Genomic DNA, 21,784 nt, shown 5'->3' on the forward strand with positions numbered 1-21,784 from the left:
ATCATAAGTGCATATGATACAAGTAGATAAAGTATGTTAGCTTATGCATCTCCCTCATATAAAATTGCAATAGTGATTACCGGTCTAGTTATTGATTGCCTAGGGACAAATAACTTTCTCGTAACAAAAAGCTCTTTACTAAAACTAACTTAGTTGTGTCTTTATTTAAACAGCCCCTACTTTTTATTTACGCAATCTTTATTATCTTGCAAACCTATCCAACAACACCTACAAAGTACTTCTAGTTTCATACTTGTTCTAGGTAAAGCGAACATCAAGTGTGCATAGAGTTGTATCGGTGGTCGATAGAACTTGAGGGAATATTTGTTCTGCCTTTAGCTCCTCGTTGGGTTCGACACTCTTACTTACCGAAAACTGTTGCGATCCCCTATACTTGTGGGTTATTAGTAATCTTCTTTTGCGGTGTGTTTGTTGAGACCGATGAATTGTGGGTTTATGATCAAGTTTATATATGAACAATATTTGAATCTTATCTGAATTCTTTTATGTATGATTGGTTATCTTTGCAAGTCTCTTCGAATTATTAGTTTGGTTTAGCCTACTAGATTGATCTTTCTTGCAATGGGAGTAGTGCTTGGCATTGGGTTCAATCTTGCGGTGTCCTTTCCCAGTGACAGTAGGGGCAGCAAGGCACATATTGTATTGTTGCCATCGAGGATAACAAGATGGGGTTTTAATCATATTGCATGAATTTATCCCTCTACATCATGTCATCTTGCTTAAGGCGTTACTCTGTTCTTATGAACTTAATACTCTAGATGCATGCTGGATAGCGGTCGATGTGTGGAGTAATAGTAGTAGATGCAGGCAGGAGTCGGTCTACTTGTTTTGGACGTGATGCCTATATACATGATCATACCTGGATATTCTCATAACTATGCTCAATTCTGTCAATTGCTCAACAGTAATTCGTTCACCCACCGTAAAATACCTATGCTCTTGAGAGAAGCCACTAGTGAAACCTATGGCCCCCGGGTCTATCTTCATCATATTAATCTTTCAATACTTAGTTGTTTTCATTGCTTTTATTTTACTTTGCATCTTTATCATAAAAATACCAAAAATATTATCTTATCATATCTATCAGATCTCACTCTTGTAAGTGACCGTGTAGGGATTGACAACCCCTTATCGCGTTGGTTGCGAGGATTTATTTGTTTTGTGTAGGTGCGAGGGATTCGCGCGTAGCCTCCTACTGGATTGATACCTTGGTTCTCAAAAATTGAGGGAAATACTTACGCTACTTTGCTGCACCACCCTTTCCTCTTCAATGGAAAACCAACGCAAGTTCTCAAGAGGTAGCATCATACAAGCAACAAGCACATGTAAAAACTTATCATGTCTGAGTACAGACAGCTGAAAAGAAAGAAGGCTAGAAAGCCTGTCTATCTACAAGACCCTCCAAAGGAACTAGACTTATGTCTGGGATTCCCAAGCTAATCGGCGAACTCATCGTAGGAATCTAAAGTGAGATAGAAGTCTCCTCTGCAAAAACATAAATTAAGCAAACGTGAGTACGAATGTACTTAGCAAGACTTACATCAGAACTAGCTACATATGCATCAGTATCAACAAAGGGGTTGTGGAGTTTAATTGCAGCAAACCATATTTGACTCAGTGGCTATCATGTACTATGACTACCAGTATTATCTTTGAGGTGATAAAGCGCACATGAGTCCACATATTCACCACATCAATACACCACTATGGATTCGCTCCCGTCTCCCTACGAGAAGGTCATCCATAGCACTCACGTTTATCTTGCGCATTTTAGAGTATCCACTTCAAGTTGTCTATGAACAATGTAAGATTTCCAAGTAGTCCATATCCGAGGACGCGGCTATTCGAATAGATTCATACCCCTGCAGGAGTGTACTTCTTCACACATGTGTCCACCACTTAGCGCTTGTACACGACATGTGCTCGGCAGACTTCAAGCGAAAGCCGGCGGGGGTATAGACCACGACCTAACAAACCACACAAGTCTATAGTACAGGTTTATCGCCTATTTGAGTTCCATCCGCAAGGAAGTCTGGCTAAGGTTTCCACTAGGGCCCCAAACGATGTGTGCAGGGTTCCCAAGCCCACCAAACGGGTGCCCTGGTACACCGTGCCACTTGCCTACCGCATCATAGCCCATCCCTAGGGTCAGCGCTACGCACGACCTCCAGCATACTACAAACACCAGAAACTACTTGCAACTGCTAGACAAAGTACAAGGGGTTAATAAGTCAAGCGGGGTCATATTTCAGGGCCCAATGTGTGGTAGACTGGTAGTAGCTGTTCATGGATCACAAACACAGAACTCAGTTCCCGAGGACGGATTCAATGAGACGACCCACCATGTACTCCCATGGCCTCTCATCGCTACCTTTACCAAATCATCTTCACACACTTAGCTCTCGGCGGTAGGACATGTTCACCATCATTCCAGTCCATCCTAGATGAATAAGACCTGACACAACTCTAAGCATAGCAGGCATAGCAAGCAACCATGAATGAGTAGGCACATCATGGCTCAAACAACTCCTACCCATGCTGGTGGGTTTTAACTAATTACTGTGGCAAAGACATGTCATGTAGAGTAATGGGTTCAACTACCGCAACATGTAACAGTTGAATCGTTGTTGTCCTAATGCAGTAAAAGAGAGTAAGAGCGAGAGAGTGGGATTGTATCGGAATGCTCAAATGGGGTTTTCTTGCCTGGCACTTCTGAAGATAGAATTGTGTCTTCATCAGTGGCAATGATCTCAATGTCAGAACAAACATCTACCGAGAGGGGACAACCACCGACAAACATAAAAAGGAACAACATTCAATGCAATGCACAACCAAATGCATGATATGGCATATCAAGGTACTGAATTGAGCTAATGCAACAACAAGTCATTTTAACTGAAGTGGAATTCAGAAACATATCAAATTCCAACTCCAAATCTATTTACCAAATTTGCCCTAAACACGATTTGTCCTAAACAGTGAGGTTAACTTGTTCAAACATGCATGAACATGGAACAAACAGATTCTTCATATTTTTCTGATAATTTCTTATATATAAATTATTTTCATTGGAGTTACTATTTAATTTCTATGAAATTTGGAAGTTTTAACTATTTTCTGGAATTTTCAGATTTATCTCTAAATTAGAAAATCCAGTTAATTACATTATGATGTCAACATCGTGTCATGCTTACATCACCTAGTCAAAAGCAGGTCCAGGTCAAACCGGACCAGTGGGTCCCACTGGTCAGTGTCATAGTGATGGCTAGGGTCACAGACAGGTGGGCCCGGTCAGAGGCCACGTCAGCAAGGTCAATGCTGACGCATGGGTCCATCGGTTTAATTAATTAACATAACTATTTTGGTTAAGCAGTAAACTAAAAGGTGGGACCCATTGTCAGTTTCTTAGGTGGTTAATTAGGGGGGGTGATTAACAACCTAATGAAGGTTTAGCCGGTAGCTAAACGCCGGTGGCCATCCAGTGCGACAGAGGCTCGCGGGAGTCTCTATTCCAGCGACCATTTGTCGCGCGAACGGGTGCATTCGGGAGCTGGGAGCGTGCCGCGTCCAGCGGTCCAAGTGGTTTGGCGCGAGGAGGCCAGGAACGACGGCGGCGTCAAGGTCCACGGCGGCCGGAGCTCGGCCACGGTGGAGATCCTCGCCAAGGGATGCAAACGAGAGAGGAAAGAGAGGGGTTCTACGCGGGAGCTCACAACACATCGGATGGGGTCGTCAACGAGCTCGGGGGTGCACGGGTGACGGCGAACCGACGACGACCATTAACCGCGGTCGAGGAGGAAGACGAGCTTGTTGTCAGCGGAGCGAGGCTTCCCGTGTTGCTTGGACCCGTGGAGAGGACGAGGACGACGCCATGGAGCTCTTGGACATGGCAGAGGAGCAAAGGGGTGGTTGTGGCCGCGTCCAATGGTGAAGGCGGCAACGGCGCGCTCCGGCTCCTCTCGGTGAGCACAAAAGCGAGAGGGGGAAGGGGCTAGAGCGAGCAGAGGGCGAGCAAGAAGTGAGAGGGGGCCTCGGGCCTCTCCAGACGCAGATCAGGTCGAGAGAGGGGCAAGCAGGAGGTGGTCGGGGACGCACGCGCGCGCGCCACTCTTCCCCTCTGCCTACTAGCAGGAGGAAGAAGACGGCTCTGCCCTCGGTGGGCTGGGCCGGCCAGGTGGGTTGCCTATTGGGTCGTCCAGGTAAGCCAGGTAAGTCCTTTTTTTCTTAATTTCTTTCTAGTTTCTATTCTCTGCATTTGTTTTAAATTTGGTTTGTTATCCAAATGACTTTATAAAATTCTGAAACATTTTGTGGGCACTAATTATTTCTAAGGCCCTCAACCAATTCTAGAATTATTGGAGCATTTAAAAATATCTATAGGATTTAATTGCACCAATTCAAATACAATATGGTTTAATTCAAAAATTCAGAATGTACTAGAAATATGTGCGTAATTTTTGGCAGAGGTTCTAACCTTAGTCAAAAATCATGAACTTTTCTGCAGGGCATTTTGGGTCATTGAAAAGATTTATATTCGATCCTAGTTGAATTTCATCAGGTGCTAGGGTTTGAGCGTCCCATTTCAAATTCATTTAAACTTAGACATGATGCATGAATGCAAATGCCACTATTTACAAGCATTATTCTAGGGTTGTGACAGTATTTTTGATATTCAAAAAGAACATCCGTCATCTTGGCCGTCGGTTTTGTCCGGCGGCAGTGAATCAAATGGAGATCAGCAAGAGAAGGACTCTGCGAGGAAATAGGCTGAGGGCCGCCGTGTAGCATAGGAGATGCACACGGGATGACTCAAATTGTGAACAGCCAATACCAATTAGTTTTTTTAAGAAAAATGTTCTATATACTCCAAGATATTCCAATGCTGGAGTTTTTTTTTAAATTATTTTCTTCATTAAGTTATTTGATTAGCCTATAGATCTTTTTTTTGAGGAATCACACGGGGGAGAGGATCCCCACCTGTATGTATATTACTCAAAAGCCAGAAAGGGCCAAGCAAGATTACAGGGTCACGGCGAGCCGTGAGGTAAGGAACAGCAGCCAGGAGTTGGCCGCTGCCATGTCAGCTGGGTCGCGGAATCTATTCAGGCAGACCTCAAAGTCCTTACAGATATTTCTAACAGTGACTAGGGGAGAGTGAACTTCAATACGGAATACAGCAGCGTTTCTAGAGTCCCAATTTTCCACAGGATCATGAGAAGAACTTCAAGCCAGACACGGCCATCCAGGGCGTCCGAAGGTTGGAGCAGCCAAAGGTCTTGAAACCTGGTGGTGGGAGTTAATCCCAGCCATTCCCAAGTCCGAGTCGCATGCGGACAGCCAAGGAACAGGTGTGAGGTGTCCTCGGAGGGGCCGCTACAGCGTGGACATGCAGTGTCGGTGGCGATCGTTTTGTGGAACAGGTTGCACTTGGTATTGAGACGCCCTCTGAATAGTAGCCAGGCGAAGATTTTAAGCTTGTGAGGGGCTCTAGACCTCCAAATCAGAGGGGCATGATCATCCTCGACCTTTTCATGGAGCAGAAGTTTGTAGGCTTTCTTGGGGGAGAAGCTCGTGCCATGGATCAAGAACCGTTCGTCCGGAGCATTGGCTAGCTGGAAGTCCTGCAACAACAAAGAGAGAGCAGCAAGCTCGCGCGTGGCGGCCATGGTTAGCCTGTTCACTAGGTTTGCCTGCGCCCCATACTGCATGATGTGCACCACAGGGATGTGAGTATTTGTGGAGTGAGAGTAGAGGCTTGGGAAAGTAGTTGCGAGCGGTGTGGCCTGTAGCCAGGAGTCGAGACAAAAGAATGTCTTTTGACCGTTCTTTGTGAGCACAAAGGTGATGGACAGTAGTTTGGGTAGCTGGGCTTGTATGTTTTTTGTTAAAAAGGAGGGTTTTGCACTGCTGGCTACATGAGGTAGGCTACATAGGTGTTGTTTGTCTAACCAAGAGATCCACGGCAGGGGGGTGGTATTGTTGTTGTAAGGTATAAAATGTTAATTTTTAAAGAAGTTGTGTGGACTTCAATGTGTGCCTTGCCTTCATTGGTATTCGATACTTAGATAATCTTTTTTTTGCGGGATAGTCGCAACCAAGTATTTTGCCTCAATATAGATAGTCATACAAGCAATTAATCAGTATTTGTTGCACTGTCTCTACGAATAATGAATAAGTTGGTTCTGAAGTGTTAAACACCAACAACATACAGATACTTGCAGGCTATATATCAAGCTCCAAAAGGTCTTTTTCTTTTTATCCACAAGCTCCAAAAGGTCTAAATACACGCTGTTTGAATTCTTTTGTGTAAAATCATGAATTGACAAGTCTCACAGGGTCATTACTAAACAACAAACCGAGACACTAAAGGATCAGAAATTAACCAATCCTCAAAAAACTTGCACTACGTTTTAATTAGTTCTAATTTCATTCGGTTCTTCCTCATGTTCTCCAAAACTAACTTCTTACACGCACCTAAATCTGTGTTTGAGTTTTCTACAGTAAATCTGTAATGCTAGTCTATATGGATAGCACCGTGTTTAAGTTTGACTTGAAGCACCATCACATTCACTGAACTGTGTAATCCCCTGTAAATGGAGAGGCACTTGACGGCACCATTTGCAACTCAGCTATCGTTGAAAACCTCTTCTGAATCACCAGACCAAACCATTATTTTTTCTTCACGAGAGAGCGATTTTATTACCATCAGGCTCTGCATCATCGAGCGGGATAATGCAGGCGGCCCAATCCCCATACGAAACTGCATGCAATACATTACAATTTCCTATGGTTGGGTCTCCACTAGACCACTACACCTTGGACTTGAGACAAAAAGGCAACGGAAGCATGCTAAGTGCAGCACCATCACACTAGTGACTCCACCATGGCAGCCAATTGCCATTTTCAGAATGTGCTGTTTTGGCACAAAAAATGTTTGTTAACAGGAGAAGATCGGTGCATGCGCAGCCGCACCACTATCGCGATGACTTGTCGTACCGGGAACCAATATTCACCACTTTAACCGTCTATAAGAGCAACCCAAGGGACCATGAACTATGCAGGCAGTCCAAGTCTCAAAGATAGTGTAGCTAGTAAGTGAGACTGTAAGTGTTGAGACATGGAGTACTCTCACCGCAGCAGGTTGCTCCTGGTGTGCTCAGTTCTTGTGCTGTGCCTCGTAACCCGAGGCGCGAGGTGCGATGAGTTAACCAGCGATTTCTACGACTGGACATGCCCCGGTGTGTATGACGTCGTCCAGCAGCAAGTGTTTTCTGCCATGAGGGAAGAGCCCAGGATGGGAGCCTCCCTGCTCAGGCTCCATTTCCATGACTGTTTTGTCAATGTACCTCAACTTTCTTCTAAACTTTATGTTGTCGTACGTTTCCTACTGTGCTGCAGTTACTCAAAAAAATTGTTGCATTGTATGCAGGGGTGTGATGGTTCAATCTTGTTGGATGGCGCCGATGGTGAGAAATTTGCACTACCCAACCAGAACTCTGTCAGAGGGTACGAGGTCATCGACGCAATCAAGGCCGACATCGAGAACATGTGCCCCGGGGTGGTGTCCTGTGCTGACATTGTGGCCATTGCAGCTGGCTATGGAGTACTCTTTGTGAGCATCTTTCGTCTCGTACTCCATTCTGTCAGAATCATTCAGCTGGTGATACAAAGTATTGAGTAACTATGAACTGATTGTTTTCAGAGTGGAGGGCCTTACTATGATGTTCTTCTGGGGAGAAGGGACGGTCTGAAGGCGAATCAGTCAGGAGCTGACAACGGCCTGCCCTCGCCGTTCGAACCGATCAGCTCCATCGTACAGAAGTTTGCCGATGTCGGCCTCGACACGAAAGACGTCGTGGTCTTGTCAGGTAACAGTTGTCACAAAACTAACTACCTGCACGAAAGTTCACAACTAGAATTAAATCCCGTGCTACATCCCTGAAAATGAAACTGTGACAGTGTGGCCATGCTTAACTCATAGAAGCAATCAAGCAACTACTCCCTCTGTTCCTAAATATTTGTCTTTCTAGACATTTCAAATGACTACTACATACGGATGTATGTAGACATATTTTAAAGTGTAGATTCACTCATTTTGCTCCGTATGTAGTCACTTGTTGAAATGCCTAGAAAGACAAGTATTTAGGAACGGAGGGAGTAGTTCTTAAACTTCATTCCTCACATCCAAATTGTCACGAAATTTTCTCAGGCGAATTATCATACACTTGACCTGATCTTATGGAATGGAGTTTAGAACGGAAAGCTCTATTTGTCAAGAACACATTACCTAAATTCTGAACGTCAAAAATTCAGATAATAATTCTGAACGTGAAAACCGACAGGTGCCCACACGATCGGGCGAGCCCGGTGCGTGCTGTTCAGCGACCGGCTGACGTCCACCAAGAGCTCGGCCGACCCGACGCTGGACGCTACCATGGCCGCCGACCTGCAGAAGCTCTGCACCGGCGGCGACGGCAACCAGACCACCGCGCTGGACGTGAGCTCCGCGGACGTGTTCGACAAGCAGTACTACCACAACCTGCTGAGCAAGAAGGGCCTCCTGACCTCTGACCAGGGCCTCTTCTCCGCCGACGAGGACGTCGTCGCCAGCACCACAAAGGCGTTGGTGCAGACGTACAGCGACGACGGCGAGCAGTTCTTCTCGGACTTCGGCGCGTCCATGGTGAAGATGGGGAGCATACCGTTGCCAGCCGGATCCGCCGGCGAGATCCGCTGCAACTGCAGGGTTCCCAATAAAAAATGAGCAACGGCGAGCAGAGCTCATCATCTGCTAGGTGAAAGATGAACGGGTAGCTAGGAAGAACTAGCCGACTGGTTAATAAAGCAGGAGTGAGGATTCAATCCCAGGCACCTGCGCACTGGTGCTAGCCAGTAGAACACACTGGGTGTTATTTCATCAGCTGCTAGATGATCTTGGGATTAAATATAGTCAATGAAATGTGTTGTTGTGTGTAATATTAATATGTTAAATGCTCGAAAAAAAAGATCAAATATAATTCTTCGCATTTCATAATGGTCTGATTATGATCCTTGTTTGAGTGCGAGCTGATGAACATTGAACAATCAATGGACTGATGGCCACGTTGATTGATTTGACTCCATTCAATTTTGTCACATCATGCGGTTGATCTTAACTGTCTCTACAGTTTGACTTGTCTTGCGTGCTGCCGATCATGGCCGTGTGGACAAGGGAATTATTAACTAGCAACAACCAATTATGAGTAGGTTGCCATAGTATTAGTATTTCCCATACACATGTGATGAAAATGATGCCAGGAATAAGACCGATGTCTCTTGCATAACCACCTCCACATAGCGTATCAACCAAACCATTTTCATTTGGTATTTTTTTAACACGATACAGACGCAAGCGCTCATATATACGCGCGTACAATCATCCATATGAAGGCACGCACATCCTACCTCTATGAACACCTTCGAGAGACTGAGCCGATATATCATTTTGAGATTTTACGAAGTCACCGTAGACGCCTCATAGTCGACAGGAACATCTTCTCTCACTGAACGCGCATCGCCTGAAATTTTTAAATAAATTTAGAATAAACGCAAGCATCAGGACTTAAACCATAGTGAGCTAAGGATACCACTGTCCTACTAACCATCCAATTACAGATTTGGTTGAATTATAAGATTTTGGTTCATCAGATTTTACTTTATTTTTGGTATTTAGTAAGGTACTCCCTCTATAAACTTTTTTCTTTACCGCTTGCAGATGCGTGTATAAGAGTATGTGAACTAATGTTATCTTGGCCGCCACTCATTTCCGTACCACATCAGACAAAAGCTGAGCTGGAGTAGAGATAACATGAAAGGTGTGTAAGCCTGGCGGCTGGTGCCTGCCGATAGATTCAACAAGCAGGATATTCCTGACTATTCCGAGAACTAGGCGTCTTGATCGTTTTCTTTATGAACAATGTCTCCATGTGCTAGGGTAGTGCCCAGCTGGTTGGTTCGTCAAGATTTTTTTCTTCTAATATTTCTGAGCGTAGTGCATGTACACGCACTCAATATCCGGATATATACATATATATAATACAGAAATAGAGTACTCCTGCATGATTTAGCACATGTGGCCATTTCCTTGTTGGGAACAGCAGGAAAGGTACGTGGGAGGGAGCTTATCTGGTTAGTGTTGTCTCATGTGATGATGTCGTGCACCGGGCACACGCATCCAAGTTGCGTGAAAGGGACCGGCGCATAAACACTGCATCTGTAAAACGTATCCATGATTACATGTTAGGGCATCTCCAGCCGTTGGCCCCTCAGGAGGCGTCTAAAAGCGCCGTCTGGGGGTGAGTCGGCGCAAAAAATGGCCCTGGGGCGAGTCGGTCCCCAGTCGTCGGTCCCTAGGGTCGCCCCCAGGCGTGTATTAAAATAATAATAAAAAGAACCGTTCGGCGAAGTTATGATAAAAACTAGTTAAATTTCGGTCAAACATGGCAAATTTCAGTGAAATTCACGCATTTTCATTACATTAACCTAATCTAAAAAAGAAAGGGGCTGAAGTCGTCGCCGCCGTTGCCGCCATCGTCGTCGTCGGCCTTCTCCTCCTTGACGCGGGCGCCCCTGCTGGACCCCTGTCCGGCGTCGCCATGGCGGACTAGTGGCGGCGCATCATCGTCGTCGTCGTCGCTGTCGCAGATGACGACGACTCCGCCTTCGTCGCGGCCGCGTCGACGTTCCGCGAAGCGAAGCAGGGCGGCGCGCTGGCGCTCCTTCTCCATCGCTATGGAGTCCCTGCGCGCCAATTCCAGGGCCACTTCATCGTCGTCGAGCTCCGTCGTCACCGGCGCGAGCCCCGGCTCCGTCTTCACCGGCGCGAGCCCCGGCTCCGTCTTTGGCTTGACGAAGCGCGGAGGAGGAGCCGATGAGGAGGAGCGCCGGCCGTCCTCGTTGATGACGATGCCGGCGCTGCGGGTGCGCCGGCCGAGCGGCGTCTCCGCCGCGGGCTCGGCCTTGACGCCGAGCAGGGCCGGAGTGCCGGAGGAGTGCGATGAAGATCGGGAGGAGGAAGAAGAGGAGGAGGACCCGAACCTCCTTGGCGCCCATGGCCCGGCGCGTCGGTGCTGCGCCGGGGCGGACGCCCTCGCTGGGTACGCCAACGGCGGGTCGTTGCCGCCCTCGAGGTACGTCAGCACGCCCTCGAGTGTGCGGCCGGGGACGCCCCACCACAGGTGGCGCCCCTCGCTGTTCTGCCGGCCGCCAACCACCGGCGCGCCGTTGATGGACGCCAAGCGCTGCTGCTGGTGGCGCTTGAAATACGCCGCCCAAGCCGCGTGGTTGTCGGCGGCGTACTGGGGGAGGAGAGTTGGGCGTCGGTGAGGGAGGCGCGCACGACCTCGACTTCCTCGGCGAAGTACGTCGGCTTCGCCACGGCGTCGGGCAACGGGGGAATGGGCACTCCCCCGGCGCTGAGCCTCCACCCCGTCGGCCCGGCGCGCATGTCCGGCGGCGCCGGGATGTTCGCCTGAAACAGGAGCCAGGACTCCTGTTCGCGGAGCGAACGGCGGCCGAAGCCGTTGGTCGCCGCCTCGTCTCCGGGGTAGCGTTCCGCCATGGCGACGGGCTCGGGAGAGGTAGAGAGATAGAGGGAGGGGCTGGGCGGCGGCGCTCGGAAGAGGTAGGGAGAGGGAGGAGCTGGGCGGCGGCAAGGGGCGGGGCTGGTGTGGGCACATGCGAGTGCAGGCCACCGGCTATATAGCTGCGCCGCACCCGTGTGTACGCGTGCGAGGGAGGGGAGGCGTCGGCGCGCCGTCCCGTGACGCGCCGCCCGTGAGGAATCAATGGCAAGGCTGACCGGCGGCAGCCTTGGCATTGATTCCCCGCGGGAACCGAGGCCGTTGGGGGAAGACGAGGCGCCGTGTCGCTGACGCGGCAGGCCCGCGGCTGTTTCACGCCAAAACAATTCGCCCCGGCGCCCCCGGGCGCCCCCAGCGCGCCGGGTTTCGGCCTGGGTCCGCCGGCGCTGTTTTCGGCCCAGGCCGGCGAAAATCGGGCTCCTGGGAGCGCGACTGGGCCGTTTTTTTGGCGCCGGCGCGAAAAAATCGCCTGAAGAGGCCTTCCTCGGGGCGCGGCTGGAGATGCCCTTAGTTGCTGTCAACTGAGAGTGACCTCTCAGAACCAAATTAAGATGATGAACTGTGAGGAGTGATGCCGTGAAAAACAACTGCATGCATGTTCATGTATCAGAGAAGTCGGCTTAGGCCAACTCCACCGCGTGATTTCAAACGGACATCCGGTTTGACTGGATTTTGTCCCTTTTGGACGACGATGGGTTTGCCATGTTCGCGTTTGTCCGTTGGGTCGTGCGTGCGTCCAACACGCGGCCTTATCCCAAATCATGTCCTGGGTGGACGTGATTAAAAAAACTTAAATAAAATGCCTAAAAAGTAAATAAATGCACTTATAAAATAACATAAAACATATATAGAGGTCATGGCCACAAAACGGCCCAGTTTAATAATTAAACATAAAAAGAAATGAAAAAAATGTCGCCCGCACGCTCCTGCCGCGCCCGTCGATGCCGTGGCCGTCGCCGTCTTCACTGGCCGCCGGCGTCATCGTCGTCGCTGACGAGGTCGACGTAGTCCGACGGCGTTCGCAGGTGGGGCGGCGGGCTGGAAGATGGCCAGTGCCTGCACCACCTCCTCCCGAGGCGAGGCGTCCCGCTCCGGCGACCGCGGCGGCGTGGGGCACCAGTTCACGCCCCCCACGGCGCCCGCCATCTGCTCAGTGGTGCACGACCAGCTTCACCCCTGGCCCACCAGGCCAGGGTGGAACGCGGCCACCGGCGGCTCCTCCACCATCTCCTCCTTCGGCACCATCTCCACGTCGGGCATGGCGACGTCGCCGGCTGCAGAGAGGGCTATCGTCTCCTCGAGGCCCGGCCACTGGCGCTCATCGTGCGTGTTCAAGGAGTCCGCCGTGACACGCGCCATGAGCCGGGCCTCCTCCTCCGCTGTTATGCGAGGAGGTGGTGGAGGAGATGGAGATGGCGACGTCGACGGCGACGGCGTGGGCGTGAGGCCGCAGCCCCGTCGACGTGCCGGCGAAGAAGGACGCCCACCGCATGTCGTGCTCATCGCGGAACCAAGTGTCCCATAATGGAGAGTCGGGGGCGTACCTCTCGTCGTAGTAGAGGTCGTCCAGGAGGAGGCGGCGGCGGCGCTGGATCTCCTAGCGGCGCGCACGGCCGCTTAGCGGGACCGACGGGATCGGCACGCGGTCGGCCGACAGGTGCCAGTTATTGGGGAGGTGGACGTCGCTCCAGGGTAGCGGCGTCCTCGTCTCCCAATAACGGCGGCAGACGGCCGCCTCGATGTAGTGCCGGTCACGCTCGCCGGCGACCGTGGGTGCGACGGAGAACACGGGCGGCGCGGGGGCCCGACGTGGTGGCGATGGCGAGGCGGGCTCCTCCTTCTTTACGGAGCCGCGGCGGTGTCCCGACGAGGAGCCAGCCTTGCAGTCGTGCTTGCCTTTGCGGTTGTAGTTCCATAGGCCTATGGTTGTGGGCGGCCGGCCGGCGAGTTCTTGGATAGGGTTTGGGACTAGGGATGTCGGGTTTCGAGGAGGCCGCGGGGTGGCGTGCGGCAGTGTGGAGGACAACCGGTCCACGGTTCCCATTTAAAAAGGACCGTGACCCCTCGCCTGGGCGGATGACAGGCGGGGCCGCCCGCGCGTGCGCGTTGATGGGGGCAGGTGGGAGGTAGGTTGCCGCTGTCCACGCGGCCCCGACACGGACGAGGCGCGCGTCCGTTTGATGTCCGCTGCGATCCAAACCCGGCGCAAGTTTGCGCTCGAAATGGGTCGGCCCGGACACAAAACGGACCAGATGGGTCCGGGCCGTCATGCGCTGGGCCGCCTCGTTTGTCCGTTTTACCCCAAACGGACGGGGCCGGACAGAATGGGGTCGCGCGCTGGAGTTGGCCTTAGGGCATCTCCAACAGCGTCCATCAAAATGGCCACAGTATTTGTCCGTGGCCCCGGATATTGGAGCCGGGCGTCCAACTCTGTCCCTCAACTGCCGCACTATTTTCTTAGGGAATGTACAATGATTGATAAAATTGTCTTAACTTAGGTCTTGCATGTAATTAAGAGATGACAAAAAAGATGTCTATAATGGGTCTTTTTTAGCCTTATCTTCATAACTAGTTATTCCTAAAAACATGATAACACATATTATGCTAAGATATTATCTTTTGTCTTATCTTAAATAAGAGAAGACAATACTTTTCTTATGAATTCTCTTTCCTTCACCTTATCATTTATCCTACATGGCACTCCTAAGATAGCACCATTGTACATGCCCTTAAGTCCGCCAAAGTGTTGGCAAAACCTTTCACAACCACTAAGTAATGCCTGGATTAGTAGCTGCATTTGAAGAAAAAAAAGTGAAACAAAGTGGCTTCCACCAAACATGCTGGGAGGTTTCAAAGCCTTCCGCCAAAATGCTAAGCACGCAAAGCAAAAAAAAGAGTCATCAACAGTCGTCTGCAACCGGACAGAGAAAAGAGAGGGGTACCCTGATGTGCTTCCACTTTGTGAGATTTTGGACAATGGGACCGGTTCGTAGACTGATGGGGTACTGGGTTAGATGGCAAAATGCATTCAGACATCATACATGCTCATGAGATTGGCTTTTTAGCACCCGGGTGCCTAGGCACCCGGTTATCCCAACCATTCATCCAGGAAACAGCTACTCGGGATATGTACCAGACCCTGCATCACTAGTTGTATTAGCAGGTCTAGGATTTCTTTAAGCGCCGGAGACTACTAATATTTTAAACGACACTGGACCTATTCTTGTTGTGCGGCTCAATGCATCAGCGGTACAACGGAACATGCATCGATGTAGCTATACCTCTTTTTTATCTCCTCTCTCTTCTGACATCTATCACTGTTACACACGTCTGACAAAAAGAAAAAGCTCCTTACCTTTCTCCTCTCACAACCTCTCTCTCCTCCCCGAACTCCCGTCACTCTCTCATGGAAAAAAGCTATTTTCTCTCTCTTATCTCTCACAGCCTCTCTCCCCTGCCATTTCTCTCACACACGGGCTCACTGAAAGAAAAGGCTCTCTCTCCTCACCTTTCTCCCCTCTCCGGTCAAAAGAAGAGCAGGGAAAAATATACTAGAATAGAGGAGATTGACATGATGTGATGAGAACTCCGTGAAGCACAACGCTGCATGCAGCACCCGTGACCTGTCCTATCAACTATGGCCCGCTGTCTTACCCATGCAAAAGCCTAGTCTGCATGCCCCCAGCCTACGATCGGCCCTGTCCATCACTGCGCTTTATCTGATTAATTAAAACTGCCACCACTAATGGCCTGCTCCCGGCTGCACCACTGCACGAATCTTTAAAAGGCTGGACGCGCGAGATTAGAGGGTGTCGGGGCTCCCGAGTGTCATCACGCCTTTCCGTATGCCCATACGTTGCAATGGTGGAAAGTTTTAGTTTTATTATGATTGGCCAGGTCAAGGAACTATATCACCGGACAACAGCCGTTGGTGACAAAAAACGCATCATACGTCTATGTGGCATATGAACAAAACCTTCATGAAAGAACTAGATAAGCATAGGAGGAAGTTTTTCTGGTAGGGTTGTAATAAGAAAAGGCGCTACTATTTAGTTAAATGGAATAGGATTTATCGTTCCAAGGATAAGGGTGGCCTAGGAGTTAAAGATCTCAGGAAATAGAATATTAGTCTTATGGTGAAATGTTGGTGGAAGGTTGATACTCAAGCTAGGCTTTGGCAGGACATTGTCAAGGCTGGATACTTGACAAACAAATCCGTTGCCACTCTTAGCCCTCGTTTCTCTCTGTGTTGGGAAAGCTTGTTGAAAGTAAAAGATCTTCATATGGTGGGTAGAAAGATCAAGATCAGGTCTGGTAATTTAGCAAGATTGTGGAAAGACTCCATTAATGGGCTGACCCCATTTGTGGAGCAACTCCCTCAGTTGTTCGACATTTGTATGGATCAGGACTGTACTGTGAACAAGTATAGTGCCATAAACACCTCTTCCTTCTTTCGAAGAAGGCTTGATCCGGTGTTGTCAAATCAGTGGAATGGCCTGTGCAGGAGTGTTGTTGATATTTAGCTCACTAGTGATAGTGATTCGATCTATTGAGACCTTATCAAGTCTGCCCGTTACACGACTAATTCCATGTACAAGTGATTAGTGGTTAGAAAAAAAATACTTAATGGCTGTAACTTCAAATGGATTTGGGAGGCTAAAATACCCCTCAAAATCCAAATATTACGATAGCAATTATTCCAAAACACTGAACTTACTAGGTAAGTAGTGAAACAATGCCGCTGGCCGGGGAATCCCATCTGCTCTTTTTGTAAGGAAGTCAAACTTCCCAGCATTTATTTTTTACATGTCCAATGGCCAAGGTGGTGTGGAGATCAATTGGAGTGATGTTGGGAATGGATCTTTGTCCAAAACCATTGGCAATTTTATGCTTGGTGTCATGTCTGGGAAATATTTTTCACTGTTGGCTTGGCTGCTGTCACCTGGGCCATTTGGCCGGCTAGAAATCGAGCCACACTTGAGAACAAAATGATCAAAAACCCTTTGAGAGTGTGTTTACTGCTTATTCTTTTTTATTGTATTGGGCAGGGTTGCAAAAGGAGGGCCACGTGAAGATGCTTCGCGTTGGAGCTGAGATGATCCGCACAAGTGCTATGTCGCTTATGAGGCTTTGTGATTCATCGAAGGAGCCGGTTGGGGGAGAGTGATGTGTTGCACCCAGCTTTTTCTATGTCTTCAGTCTACTTAGTTCTTTGCGAGCCCTGGGTTTATGTCATATCTTGAAGACTGTTTTGTGTGTCCCTATGTTTGTTGGACTGTTGGATTTTCTGTCAATTAATAGGGCTAGTCTATTTTGGTGTTGTTTAGGTTTTCGCCCCATAACACTTTCTTTGCTGACAGGCGAATGTAATGGGTTTTTTAGCAGTGCTTTGAACTCACTTCCCCCTCCTTTCCCATCTCCGGTAAAGCTTCTAAGACTCCTGTATTTCCATTATTTACAATGAAAAGGGGGTTAGTTCGGTTCAAAAAAAAACTGAGGATCACGACCTAGAGGTTAGGACATGCGGTATGATTTGGATTAAATTGATATGATTCTTTTACGAAAATACTTTTGATCTATTCATCAAAAGTAACTAAAATTACATCGATGTCATGTGTTTCAATGGTAAATAAAATTTACGTAAATTTAGCAATAAGGATCATATTTGCAGACATAATGTAAATTTAGTAAGAATCATATGTGCAATCCTTGGTGCAACTTCCTCCTGTTTTGTACCACATGCATGTCAATCCCAACACAAATCCCATGATATATAATTACTTCATGGAAGCCCCACAATCGAGGGAGTTAATTTCTTTCACATCTTTGTTCTTAACTCCCGAGGCTCCTAGTTGATATTCCAGGCAACTTTCGAACATATATAAATTGGTTAGATTTGATGTAAGAAATCGAGGTGGAACTATTTCTAATGCTATAAATAAAGCCCTCTTTTATAAACATTAACATACTCTGGTTCAGTTGGTTACCACAGCTTTGCCATCATATGGGTGGTCACAAATTTGATTCAGCACAGTGCAACTATTTTCTTTTCAGTTTCAGAAAGCCCACTCATGTGTTGTGTGGCCCATAAGAGAAATCATGTAGGAAGGACCACTTACCTGGCTCGTGGTCCATAAGACCAGTGCAACTGAAGGAAATATGCCCTAGAGGCAATAATAAAGTTGTTATTTATATTTCCTTATATCATGATAAATGTTTATTATTCATGCTAGAATTGTATTAACCGGAAACTTAGTACATGTGTGAATACATAGACAAAATGAGTGTCACTAGTATGCCTCTACTTGACTAGCTCGTTAATCAAAGATGGTTAAGTTTCCTAGCCACGGACAAGAGTTGTCATTTGATGAACAAGATCACATCGTTAGATGATGATGTGATTGACTTGACCCATCCGTTAGCTTAGCACTTTGATCGTTTAGTTTACTGATATTGCTTTCTCCATAACTTATACATGTTCCTATGACTATGAGATTATGCAACTCCCGAATACCGGAGGAACACTTACTGTGCTATCAAATGTCACAACGTAACTGGGTGACTATAAAGATGCTCTACAGGTGTCTCCGATGGTGTTTGTTGAGTTAGCATAGATCAAGATTAGGATTTGTCAATCCGTGTATCGGAGAGGTGTCTCTGGGCCTCTTGGTAATGCACATCACTATAAGCCTTGCAAGCAATGTGACTAATGAGTTAGTTATGGGATGTTGCATTACAGAACAAGTAAAGAGACTTGCCGGTAACGAGATTGAACTAGGTATTGAGATACCGACGATCGAATCTCGGGCAAGTAACATACCGATGACAAAGGGAACAACGCATGTTGTTATGCGGTTTGACCGATAAAGATCTCTGTAGAATATGTAGGAACCAATATGAGCATCTAGGTTCCGCTATTGGTTATTGACTGGAGATGAGTCTTGGTCATGTCTACATGGTTCTCGAACCCATAGGTTCCGCACGCTTAACGTTCGGTGACGATCGGTATTATGAGTTTATGTGTTTTGATGTACCGAAGGTAGTTCGGAGTCCCGGATATGATCACGCACATGATGAGGAGTCTCGAAATGGTCGAGACATAAAGATCGATATATTAGAAGGCTATGTTTGGACATCGGAATGGTTCCAGGTGAGTTCGGGCATTTACCGGAGTACCGGGGGGGGGGGGTTACCGGAACCCCCCGGGGGGGGTATGGGCCTTATTGGGCCTTAGTGAGAGAGAAGGAGGCAGCCAAGGTGGAGGGCGCCCCCCCCCCAAGCCCAATCCAAATTGGGTGGGGGGCCGCCCCCCCTTCCTTTCTCTCATACTCCAACAAGGGAAGGGGGAATCCTACTCCCACCGGGAGTAGGACTCCCCCCTAGGGCGCGCCATGAGAGGGCCAGCCCTCCCCCTCCTCCACTCCTTTATATACGGGGGAGGGGGCGCCCAATAGACACACAAGTTGATTGTTTAGCCGTGTGCGGTGCCCCCCTCCACAGATTTCCACCTCGGTCGTATCGTTGTAGAGCTTAGGCGAAGCCCTGCGTCGGTAACTTCATCATCACCGTCATCACGCCGTCGTGCTGATGAAACTCTCCCTTGACCTCAGCTGGATCTAGAGTTCGTGGGATGTCATCGAGTTGAGCGTGTGCAGATCGTGGAGGTGTCGTACCTTCGGTGCTAGGATCGGTCGGATCGTGAACACGTACGACTACATCAGCCGCATTGTCATAACGCTTCCGCTTACGGTCTACGAGGGTACGTAGACAACTCTCTCCCCTCTCGTTGCTATGCATCACTTATATGGATCTTGCATGTGCGTAGGAATTTTTTTGAAATTACTGCGTTCCCCAATAGTGGCATCCGAGCCAGGTCTATGCGTAGATGTTATATGCATGAGTATAACACAAAGGATGATTCTACGGTTGATTCTTGATTCAGCGGTATTGTTGGATGAAGCGGCTCAGACCGACATTATGCGTACACTTACGCGAGACTGGTTCTACCGACGTGCTTCGCACACAGGTGGCTAGTGGGTGTCTGTTTCTCCAACTTTAGTTGAATCACATTCAATGAACATGGTTCTTTCTGAAGATCAAAAAGCAATCATTATACCGCGTTGTGGTTTTTGATGCGTAGGTAAGAACGGTTCTTTCTAAGCCCGTAGCAGCCACGTAAAACTTGCAACAATAAAAGGACGTCTAACTTGTTTTTGTAGAGCATGTTGCGATGTGATATGGTCAAGTCATGATGCTAAATTTTATTGTATGAGATGATCATGTTTTGTAACAGAGTTATCGGCAACTGGCAGGAGCCATATGGTTGATGCTTTATTGTATGAAATGCAATCGCCATGTAGTTGCTTTACTTTATCACTAAGCGGTAGCGATAGTCGTAGTAGCAATAGTTGGTGAGATGACAATGATGCTTCGATGGAGATCAAGGTGTCAAGCCGGTGACGATGGTGATCATGACGGTGCTTTGGAGATGGAGATCAAAGGCACAAGATGATGATGGCCATATCATATCACTTATATTGATTGCATGTGATGTTTATCCTTTATGCATCTTATTTTGCTTAGTTCAACGGTAGCATTATAAGATGATCTCTCACTAAATTTCAAGGCACAAGTGTTCTCCCTGAGTATGCAGCGTTGCTACAGTTCGTCGTGCCGAGACACCACGTGATGATCGGGTGTGATAAGCTCTACATTCACATACAACGGGTGCAAGCCAGTTTTGCACATGCGGAATACTCGAGTTAAACTTGACGAGCCTAGCATATGCAGATATGGCCTCGGAACACTGAGACCGAAAGGTTGAGCGTGAATCATATAGTAGATATGATCAACATAGTGATGTTCACCATTGAAAACTACTCCATCTCATATGATGATCGGACATGGTTTAGTTGATATGGATCACGTGATCACTTAGATGATTAGAGGGATGTCTATCTAAGTGGGAGTTCTTAAGTAATATGATTAATTGAACTTTAATTTATCATGAACTTAGTACCTGATAGTATTTTGCATGTCTATGTTGTTGTAGATAGATGGCCCGTGTTGTTGTTCCATTGAATTTTAATGCGATCCTAGAGAAAGCTAAGTTGAAAGATGATGGTAGCAATTACACAGACTAGGTTCGTAACTTGAGGATTATCCTCATTGTTGCACAGAAGAATTACGTCCTGGAAGCACCGCTAGGTGACAAACCCGCTGCAGGAGCAACACCAGATGTTATGAACGTATGGTAGAGCAAAGCTGATGACTACTCGATAGTTCAGTGTGCCATGATTTACGGCTTAGAATCGGGACTTCAACGGCGTTTTGAACGTCATGGAGCATATGAGATGTTTCGGGAGTTGAAGTTAATATTTCAAGCAAATGGCCGGATTGAGAGATATGAAGTCTCCAAAAAGTTCTAAAGTTGCAAAATGGAGGAGAATAGTTTTGTCAGTGAACATATACTCAGAATGTATGTGTACCACAACCACTTGATTTAGCTGGGAGTTAATCTTGCTGATGATAGTGTCATTGATAGAGTTCTTCAATCACTGCCACCAAGCTACAAGAGCTTCGTGATGAACTATAATATGCAAGGGATGGATAAGACAATTCTCAAGCTCTTCACAATGCTAAAGGCTACGAAAGTAGAAATCAAGAAGGAGCATCAAGTGTTGATGGTCAACAAGACCACCAGTTTCAAGAAAAAGGGTAAAGGGAAGAAGGGGAACTTCCAGAAGAATGGCAAGCAAGTTGCTGCTCAAGTGAAGAAGCCCAAGTCTGGACCTAAGCCTGAAACTGAGTGCTTCTACTGCAAAGGACTGGTCACTGGAAGCGGAACTGCCTCAAGTATTTGGCGGAGAAGAAGGATGGCAAAGTGAAAGGTATATTTGATATGCATGTTATTGATGTGTACCTTACTAATGCTCGCAGTAGTGCCTGGGTATTTGATAATGATTCTGTTGCTAATATTTGCAACTCTAAACAGGGGCTACGGATTAAGTGAAGATTGGCTAAGGACAGGGTGACGATGCACGTGGGAAATGGTTCCAAAGTCGATGTGATCGCCGTCGGCACGCTACCTTGATACGTCTCCATCGTATCTACTTTTCCAAACACTTTTGCCTTTGTTTTGG

General features: G+C 47.8%; 1 protein-coding gene and 1 long non-coding RNA gene across 2 annotated transcripts; one reads left to right on the top strand and one right to left on the bottom strand.

Annotated features, from left to right (window-relative positions):
- The first annotated feature begins 7,066 nt into the window (after positions 1-7,066).
- Positions 7,067-9,060, top strand: LOC125550338 (peroxidase N-like). Its single transcript, XM_048713314.1, has 4 exons — positions 7,067-7,363; positions 7,451-7,633; positions 7,724-7,889; positions 8,364-9,060. The coding sequence occupies exons 1-4, from the start codon at positions 7,139-7,141 to the stop codon at positions 8,783-8,785; spliced, it is 996 nt and encodes a 331-aa protein (XP_048569271.1). The 5' UTR covers positions 7,067-7,138; the 3' UTR covers positions 8,786-9,060.
- Positions 7,749-8,443, bottom strand: LOC125550345. The gene is made up of 2 exons (XR_007301583.1): positions 8,309-8,443; positions 7,749-7,915 (listed from the first exon to the last, which is right to left on the bottom strand). It is a non-coding gene; the product is annotated as an uncharacterized LOC125550345 (long non-coding RNA).
- Positions 9,061-21,784: the final 12,724 nt, after the last annotated feature.

Source organism: Triticum urartu, chromosome 1 (assembly GCF_003073215.2).
Source record: "Triticum urartu cultivar G1812 chromosome 1, Tu2.1, whole genome shotgun sequence".
Taxonomy (NCBI): Eukaryota; Viridiplantae; Streptophyta; class Magnoliopsida; order Poales; family Poaceae; genus Triticum; species Triticum urartu.